At 35.6% G+C, this 10,114-nt stretch overlaps 1 protein-coding gene across 1 annotated transcript; it reads left to right on the top strand.

Annotated features, from left to right (window-relative positions):
• The first annotated feature begins 324 nt into the window (after positions 1-324).
• LOC5576157 (IDLSRF-like peptide) lies at positions 325-9,533 on the top strand. Its single transcript, XM_001662456.2, has 4 exons — positions 325-782; positions 4,434-4,562; positions 4,623-4,821; positions 7,699-9,533. Exons 1-4 carry the CDS (start codon positions 662-664, stop codon positions 7,844-7,846), a joined length of 597 nt encoding a protein of 198 aa, XP_001662506.1. The 5' UTR covers positions 325-661; the 3' UTR covers positions 7,847-9,533.
• The last annotated feature ends 581 nt before the right edge of the window (positions 9,534-10,114 follow it).

Here is a 10,114-nt window from a genome sequence, read left to right as displayed (position 1 = left end):
TTCCTCTTTACACGTGTCGCGGACTCCTCTGGTACCCCAACCGGCCTTAAACACACTTAAACTACAAGATATGATTGCGCCGAAAAAAAACATCAGAAGAAGTACGACGTTATACTGGAACAATACATCTCTGCCTGATGTATTTTAAGAAAACAGTTTACAGCCGTTTATATTTTAGAAACTGCAGAATCAAGTCCTTGCTACAAATGCTGTGCTACCAATTGAACAATGGTAACCTTCACCTCCTACACCTTAAATGAATTCTTTTTCCATAACGATATTTTGCGCATGCGCATATATTTTTCAATTATGATAAAAAGGAAAACTTCCTACGCGAAACGTCACAGTCCATTTTAAGTGCTCGTGAAACGCAAGTCTTATATCTGTGAAAAAGCTTAATTTATTTAAATTAGTCATTAGTGAAAAGGATATTTTTCCTTGAAAAAAGTTCGACGCAATCGATGATTAATGAGTGGTTCCGATGTGCTAGTAGTTAAAAATTTAGTTACCTATCTTTCGCGTGGATGAAGCAAAACCTACGCAATTTTTAAACTCGTCTCAATTTTATCGGTGCAGATTTTTTTATTATTTTTATTACCACTGCTAATTCAATAGAATAAAAAAGGCAGCCTGTACAGGGTAACTTCAGTGTTAAAGCAACATGTCGAAAGCGCATTGGTTTGCAATTTGTAATATCCTATTTGCGTCACTGCCACTTGCAGTGCTTGGCATCGATCTTAGCCGTCTATATGGACATATGGCTCCGATTTCAAAAAGGAGTGGTAAGTTGGCTTCTAATATATCTTCTATACCTTCTAGGAGTTAAAAGTTTGCGTATATTAAATCAAACGGTTACTTTACAAGCAGTTTACAATTATTTCCATTTAAAAAATGGATGATTAGAAATTTATTATATACTAAAAATAAATAAATCGCATTATGATTATTTTTGCTGATGTTCATGAATAAAGAAACATGTATATTTTTTCACAGATCACATAAAGACTATAAAATATTATAGCATGAATTAAAGGGGAGAGAGCAAGATACAGAGTTGGGTATCTGTTGAATGCATAGCGCTCTCATCTCTTTCGATGTAGTATGACTACCTTTACACACACCGGAGCGCAATGATAACGGCAGTATGGTGCATTCAGAAGTAACAAACCTGATGTGAACCACAGTTTGATTTCCAGGTCCAAATACGGACCACAATTTTTTCCAGATTTTTTCTGACTAAAGCGAAGTAGGGGAAATCAGGGTAAAACCGACACTGTGGGTAAGCTCGACACCTTTCGATTTTTCATGTTATGAGCAGATTTTCATGCAGTTTCCACCACGCTCTATCTTAACTTGTGAAATGCTGTGTTTCAAATGACATTACAACTAACGCTACCTACCAATAAACTGCCAAAATAAACAACAAAATTGTATTGGATAACATAGTAGCAACAGCAGTTGCAATATTTCGCATTATTCTGTAACTATTTCGCATGTGAAATTTTTAAAATGTCATTATTTGTTCTGCATCTACATCATCATTTACTATTATTACGTTGATACAACATGAAGGAGAAATTAATTTTTGGTTTTTCGATAGCTGAAAACGCTATTGAAAAATATATGTCCACTCGGGGTAAGATCGACACTTTCATTTGGGGTAAAATCCACACCTTTCTTTGCTTCATAATCTAACTTCAGGGAATCTTTCTAATCGGAAGACTATCTCTGTAGTTCATGTGAGTCTTAATTTTGGAATTCCAGTGAAGTTCACGGATGAAGAACTAGTTAACATGTAAAATATGACACTATATAACTTGCCACAAGCTATCATTAAGTATTAAAAAAATATTTCTATATTATCACGTTTCAACTTATTTGATGAAGCTTGAGGAAATTTTTGTCATTTAAAATTGAAGAATTAATAGAATTTGATTTTTTTTCACATAAATTAATCTTATTGTTTAGTTACAAACCATGAGGTTCGACAGTTTTTATTATCTAAAAATATACACTTTTCTGTTTTGTAAAAATAAAACAGTATTTATTTATTTTCACAATCAATCATTCGCTACAATTTTATCTTCATAAGCATTCCATGAACACAAATTAAAAATATCCACATGTATTCACCCCAACTTTATAATATTAACATGTGACATTTGAAATTTTCACATATATTATGTAGATCTTTGGCCTCTCCTCAATTATTTACGTAATATGTGAATAATCTTTTAGAGGAAGGGGTCGTTTATGTCGAAAGCCATGTTTGAAGCATTCTTTTAAATATGCAATGTGATGGTGATGTTCACAACGTATAAATTCTACTCAAAGTGGATGTGTCGGTTTTACCCCAACAGGGTGTCAATCTTACCCGCACTCTCAATTGTCTCACCTAAAAATGATGAAATATCAATTTGATTTAAATCACTATATAACCTTAATATATCATCCAGCGATCGCAAGGATTGATAGATTTATGATCAATATGTGATTGGGGCCCAGATAGCCGTAGCGGTAAACGCGCAGCTATTCAGCATGACCAAGCTGAGGGTCGTGGGTTCGAATCCCACCGGTCGAGGATCTTTTCGGGTTGGAAATTTTCTCGATTTCCCAGGGCATAGAGTATCTTCGTACCTGCCACACGATATATACGCATGCAAAAATGGTCATTGGCATAGCAAGCTCTCAGTTAATAACTGTGGAAGTGCTCATAAGAACACTGAGAAGAAGAAGCTGAGAAGCAGGCTCTGTCCCAGTAGGGACGTAACGCCAGAAAGAAGAAGAAGAAGATGTGATTCTACAACAATTTCAGGATCGTTTAACAAGCGAAAGTACACAAATTTTATCAATAAGCTTAGGGTGTCGGTTTTACCCCGAATTCCCCTATGCACTTCAACAGAAAAGTAATCGCCTATCTCGATGCGTGGGAAATTTCTTGCAAGAAATGCTCAAGAAAAGCATTTTTCTTTGATCGCAGTACGCAGTTGAAAAGAAATGTCAATTCAAATGGAGCTCACTGTAGGAAATTTCTTGACCATTTCTTGAGCAGAATTTTTTACTTTTCTTGAGCGGAACAGCATACTTAGCTTAAGGGTTCGTTCAAATATTACGTAACGCAAAATTTGCCAATTTTAGACCCCCTCCCTCCCCCACGTAACAGCTTTTGTATGGAAAATTAAAATATATATATATATATAAGCCGTAACACTTTGTAAGACCCCCTCCCTCCACCAGTTGCGTTACGTAATATTTGAACGGTCCCTAAAACGAACTCATAACCACAGACAGTCTGTGTTATAACATTTCGCAGTTTTTTGAAAAATAAGGGACGGCCCAGTCAGACCTGTCAATTACCCATTATGTCCAGTGAAAGTACCACATTAAAAATTAAAAAAAAAATTAAAAAAAAAAACAAATTTTGTTAATGAGGCAACCGCTAATTCTGACGTATTTCCATGTTGAAGCTACACTCAAAAACAGTTGAATTCATAGAATGATAATTTTTCATTCATTTGCATGCTATACCTAAAAAGCTCGTAGAAAATACTAAATTTTAGATACTTGAAGAACTACCAAGAGAACTACACATTAGAAGCTCGCAGAAAACTGTTCAACTGCTCAATTTTTCCGAAAGCTTGTCACATCCTCTGGACTCATTCATACCCAAGTAACCATGTTGCTCAAGCTGTTGCTAGCATTACTGTAGAACTACAACAAAAGTAGATTTAAAGTGGAAAAGGGCCCCACTAGAGCCATTAGACGTTATAATTTAGAACATCAATTCGACTCTTGTGCGGCCCTTTCTCACTTTAAATCACCTTGATTGTAGTCATACAGAAATGCTTGCTTTATATACACCGTCCATATGCATACATTGCCGCTGATTTAACGTGTATTGTATAAGTAATCACAATTTTAGGACAGCGTCATGAAATTTGAGAATGATTTTTTTTTATTTTAATGAAAAAGTTTTCAAAAGATTTTCTATTTAAATAGCAATGACAATTTTGCAAACTACGGCGGGGCGAAACATCAGAACGATGGACATACAAATTCATCCTCTTAAACCACAAAAGATTTTTTTGTTTTTCAATATTATGCATCATTTTTTTATAAGTTCTCAAAAACCATTTCTTTTTAGTCGATTTTGATTATCGATCACCAGACATTGAGGATATTCCTATGTTCCTTGGGGGACCAACATTCTCCATACAAAATTGTTTAGACCGTTATTTCGTTTCCTGTCAATTTAAATATTAAACAAAAATGACTTTACAATGGTATTTGGGAGCTTATCTTAAAAATCATGATAATCGGTTGAAATGTCTCCTAGAATTCTAAACACTCTAATATTTTTTTCGGATAACTTCAAAAGTTTAAAACATCCAAAGGATAAAATTTTAAACCATAAAATTTTCTTCTATTTACAGAGGCATGTCATCCATATGAACCATTTAAGTGTCCCGGTGACGGAAACTGTATTTCTATTCAATACTTGTGTGATGGAGCACCTGACTGTTCAGACGGCTACGATGAAGATATGAGGCTCTGTACCGCAGGTAAACGTCCATATATTTTTAGATGAAAAGATTGTGATATGAATGTTTGATCTCCCTCAGCAAAACGACCACCTGTGGAGGAAACAGCATCATTTTTGCAGAGTTTATTAGCATCGCATGGGCCAAATTACCTAGAAAAGCTGTTTGGGAGCAAAGCGAGAGATGCGTTGGCACCCTTGGGAGGAGTAGAAAAAGTAGCCATAGCTCTCAGCGAGTCGCAAACAATTGAAGATTTTGGAGCTGCATTGCATCTGATGCGGTAAGTGAGCTATCGCACTGTTGTACTTTGTACAACAGTTGTGATTTATAACCTATCATTTTGTAATAGAGGTATCTATCGATACCAAACCAAAATGTATTCCTCAAGAATCTTCTTAAGAATAATACTCGACAGTTTTCGATTAAAATATGGTATGGTATTGTGCTCTGCAAGATAAATCCACGTAATGCGATTATCTGAAAATGTCGATATACCGTCGCAGTGATAATGGAAATCACCAAATGTTTCAGATTTAGCAAATTTGAAACATTTGCGTCCTTGAAGAACGAAAAAATCCAAGCCTACTTGAATTTTGACGTTGCGTTTGAATTGCGCGCATATCTTCTGCGCGTTACCGCCGCCGCTGGATGTGGATTTAATATAAGCGCCGCAATATATAGCAAAGTGACTCGCGACGCGGCGAAGTTGGTCAAAAATCGAACTTCGCACGTTGGTTCACCCATTTTCAGTCGCGAAGAAGTATATTATTTTCAAGCTGTTTCACAGTTTCCGGAAATCAACTTATAAGTATCTGATTTTAATGTTCCCAACGTTCAATTAAAGTACCTGCCACCACTTGGAATCGAACTCATAATCTCTGCATCTATAAGTCTCGACGCTGTCCTTGCCGCCATCATAGCACATACACACAGACGTAACACTGACGATATTTCCATCGACTTTTGCAGTACATACTTAGATCAGATGGCCAAATTCGGTAATTCATTTACCAAAATCTCAACAGCTGATCTGTCGGTAATCCAACGGACTACCGATTATTCGGTGATTTGCATTTTGGAGCGCAGCTATCAAACCAACCGATCTTTCGGTAATCCGTTACCAAAAAACTGTAGCCTCAGCCCCCCGTTTTTTTTAAACCAAATTTTTCATCAGACGAAAAGCAAAGCATAATCAATAAAAAAAAAATGTATTTATTCCGAGGATATGGAACAGATGAACATTATGGTTGTTAACTTATTGGATCCAACAATAAAGTTTGTACGCATCTGGACGATAGTTCAGGAGCATACTTAGACCAGAAGCGGTATCATCCGTGATCGGGAATAAATCTATCTAAAACAGCACTCGTTTAGCAAATAATTTAGTTAATCTTTACACAGCATATCTGTACTTTAGCTACCTTCGTCGTATTTATTGGCTCCAAGAGCTTTTTTGCAACGCTGAAAAAAAACACACATCACGGTTTGACGTCTTCATCTTACGACATTACCGATGTCGGTAATCTATCATATTGATTACCGAAGTTTCACCAGAATATTTTACCGTTTTCGATGACGCTGAGAATTCACAGAGGTTTCGTAAAATATGTTGACAGATCTATGCCAGTTTACCGAACATCAGTAATTCTAGAAATGATGGGCTGTCAAAAACTGTAAGTTTACCGAATCAGCCATGAATCATGATTTTAGACCTAACATGTTTGTAAAATACACATCCAATACGAATAATGTTTAATTGGGAACGAGATCTGATAGGGTGTCCCGCGTTACATGGGACATTAATGTGCTTTATCCTTGATCTACTACTTGATTGACCAGTTATGTCCGAAGGAGCCATCTTTTCAAGTGGAAGGCTCCTAAGATATTTGCAAAGCAAAACTTTCATGCACACTAGCGTCGCCTGAGGACGGAATTCCGTAACTGAATCTGAAATATCACCATCGCATGTCAACCCTCGATCTACTAAACAACTTTGTCGAAGTTGGTTTTTCTCTATTTAACCTAGATCGCGAGATATTTCATGTTGAAGCTAAGTAGGTATTTATTCATTTCCCAAGTGAGATTCCCATGATTGCGAGCTGAACGGGCCGTTCTTGAGCAGTGGCGGGCTCTTGCTCATAAGTTCATTGTCTACTGCGTTCTCGTGCAAATTTGGCTCGGGATCCGTTTAATTTTGGCTCGCGTTCTGTTCAAAATGCATCACTGCTGCTGTGTACCTTGCCCGACTTAGCTCCGATACATGTAGGGGGATTAGGGGCATAATGAACACCCGGAGCGAAATGGACACCTCTTCAATCTCTGAGAATACGCATACTTCATCAAAAGTTCATACACTGCATGAAATCTGTATTGCATTTGAAATGTTTGACGGTAAAAAAGTTTATGTTTTGCTTCAATTATCGTTTGAATATTGACTTTAAGTTTTTCTCTGCTTCAAATTGGCATATAAGCAAGGCGGTGGGAGAATCTTATTTTTGAGCAAAATAACAAACCCAGAAAGGTTCGTTTTTGCTCTTATGATAGAGGAAGAGCCCTTTTACACATCGGAATGACTGGCAGACATTGAATATTTTGGAATCATTGAATTTCATACAAGTGTTCATTTTGCCCCGATACCTTTTTACCAGCCTTGTTTTGGACCGGTTTTTATTTGTCACTTTTCTGACATATGATATGATTTTTATTACCATGAATGAATGTAGCACGTAGTACTAATACCAAACTTGAAAACTAGCCGTGAATAAATTGATAAAATTTCATTGTATGGTCTCAATAAAAGTATTTGCTTGATGTGTCCATTATGCCCCTAATTCCCCTATTATGCATCCGGTAGAAATCAAGACCAACACTTATTTAAAATTATTGTTTTCTCGGACAACGAGCTTCGCAGCTAATATGTGAATAGTGCGCTGTGTTCATAAAAATCATAAGAATGCAGCGCCACACTAAAAAACTGAATTCAAAATGCAGCGAGTTGAGGAGCGGTGCGAGTCTTGCTGGCGCGATATTAAGAGAAAAAAAGATTTTCGCGTCTCGAAAATTCCAGTTTTCAATTGGATTGATAATATAATCGAATCAAAATCATTAGCTACATCCTTGTTCATAAAAACTATCTCTTTTTATATTTTATTTCCAGGTCCGATTTGGAACACTTGAGATCTGTGTTCATGGCGGTGGAAAACGGTGATCTGGGCATGCTCAAATCGATAGGCATCAAGGATTCGGAACTCGGAGATGTTAAGTTTTTCCTCGAAAAGCTAGTCAACACCGGTTTTCTCGATTGAGTGGCACCAGAATTATACTCGCCATATTATTATTCAGTTCCTCTTCAGCCGCAATTCTACTCCTATTTGGGATCTTCATATGATGGCTATAACTACTAATATGGGGATATAAAACTTTATTTTTAACTAAAGCCAGTTATGTGGTTATGAAATACTGACTGACACAAATAATCTCTCAACCACATCCCTGCCTTTGCAAATTCAAACATTTTATTTTTGATACGTTAGATGGCTTAAGCAAATAAGAATGCAAGCATTATTGTTGTATAACTTGAAAATACTTATATTTATACAATTCTCTAGACTAAATAAGGATGGTGAAAAACAATGCACACATTTAGTTAACTTCATCAGCAAAAACGTCCAGTGTTTCAATAGAACACAAATGATATCACGAGTAATGCCGTTGCAATAATAATTATGTAATACTGTATGCATAGAGTGGCATTGAACTTCAGTTAACTTATTTCATAAAAGCCTAGAAACACTTGAGACTAACTTATTTTGAGTTGGTTTACTTCAGCTTAGGCAATACTACAGAATTTATCAGCATTAGGTTTATAACGAACTAACATTTGCAACGAAGTTTAATTTTCTGAACTATACAATAATGGATTACCATCAACCATTCAATTTGAAACTCATCACATATATACGAAACAAACATATCAGAAGGAGTTGAGTACCTTATCTAGAACCTAAACTGAAAAAGTTGTGCAATCAATCCACATACACTGACTTGTATTTACAAGACATTCGTACCCTTTTATGAAAGAAATATTTTAATAACGAAACAAAACGTGTTGAGTGAAATTTGCAAACAATCAAATGAATAGAAGAATGTCACGATTAGGTACAGTGTAAAGAAAAAACAGAACAATGAAACCCAATATCTTATGAGAGATCACAGTATGTTAAGAAAACAACTTTTCATCAATATATATAGCGATAAATCATCTTATGAGGGCAATTTTGATCAACTTGTTCATAGCTATATGATATGATTTCATGCAGAAAATAAATTCACTTTCAAATACATTCTAAGTGTTTCTGCACAAAATAAAATAATGTTCTGCATATCTGAAGCTAACAGGTATTGGTTTCGAATTTAAAATTGTAATGCTCATTTTCTATTCATTTACTGTTACACGCATTGAAGAACAAGACAAATATATATTTTGGAGATTTTGAGTAGTTTTCATTTTCAAAACAAATTGTTCTGAATCCATGTTAGTAAACTGCAGAGCAGTCATACTTTGAATGCACTCCAAACAACCATGTTACTGTAGTTATAAATAAGAAGTTATTAACCATCAAAGTAACACTAAAGTTGAAAAGAGCCACACTAATACCTCATTGATGATAATGCCACATAATGCTATGTTTAGGCTATGGTTTCATAAGAACCATTTGTCTTCATTAAACAAAAAAAAACGAGTATGATGTTTCATATCAAGAGAGTACAAACTATGGTCCTAACGTACCGATAATATTGGGTTGTTTTCAACTTTAGTCAATTATAATAATAATAACCTTATTTCTTCATTTATAACAGGTGCAGTGGCATAGTTACTTGGATTGTTCATCAAAGTCGAATAACATCTTCATTAAGTATGCTTTACATATCTTTGCCCAGTTCCGATACGTACAGATGTAGAAAACAACAAAATCGTTATTTAACGAAACATATCAGAACACATATCAAATTTGCGGAGCAAATTTTATTGTAAAACAATCTTAGGCAATATATATTGTACTGTTTTGTCAATAAACTATTTCCAATAAGTTTAACAACTAATAAACTTGTCGTTTGCAAACAATATCATTATATCATTGACATACATTCATTTTGATCATTCCTATGTGCCACCCCGGTCAACCATCCAACCATACATTGTATATCAATTAACATTTCATCAAGAATAACGGCCTACTTTTCAAATAAAAATAAACAAATACTCTTTTCGGTGCTGAAAAGAAGCACTTTTCTCTCTCTTATCTCTGTCTCTGCATGCCATAGCTTTTGGTTCTTCATTCGTTGTGCAACAGAAGGCTGGCAATACCGATTGGTGGGCTCAGTCACAAATTTCATAACGCCAAAAATTACCGTTTTCGATGTCCACCCGCCCCTCGCAACGCATTTTGTTTAAATTTATTTTGAAATTTGTATCAAATCTGTGCTCACCAGTCGTTTTCTATAGCTATGCTGCATGTCTGGGCAAAATTTCAAAAAAATCGTAGGGCCCGTTTTAAAGCTACACCCTTTGG

The sequence above is a fragment of the Aedes aegypti genome, chromosome 3 (assembly GCF_002204515.2).
Source record: "Aedes aegypti strain LVP_AGWG chromosome 3, AaegL5.0 Primary Assembly, whole genome shotgun sequence".
In the NCBI taxonomy this organism is placed as follows: domain Eukaryota; kingdom Metazoa; phylum Arthropoda; class Insecta; order Diptera; family Culicidae; genus Aedes; species Aedes aegypti.
Note: the sequence above shows the minus strand (reverse complement) of the source record. Positions and strands in the feature narration are given on the sequence as shown.

Excerpts from the sequence above, each read along its gene's own strand:
- LOC5576157 (XM_001662456.2), top strand. The coding sequence starts at position 662 with ATGTCGAAAGCGCATTGGTTTGCAATTTGTAATATCCTATTTGCGTCA. Across the intron at positions 783-4,433 it reads TCCGATTTCAAAAAGGAGTG|AGGCATGTCATCCATATGAA; the intron begins GTAAGTTGGCTT and ends TTCTATTTACAG. Across the intron at positions 4,563-4,622 it reads TATGAGGCTCTGTACCGCAG|CAAAACGACCACCTGTGGAG; the intron begins GTAAACGTCCAT and ends GATCTCCCTCAG.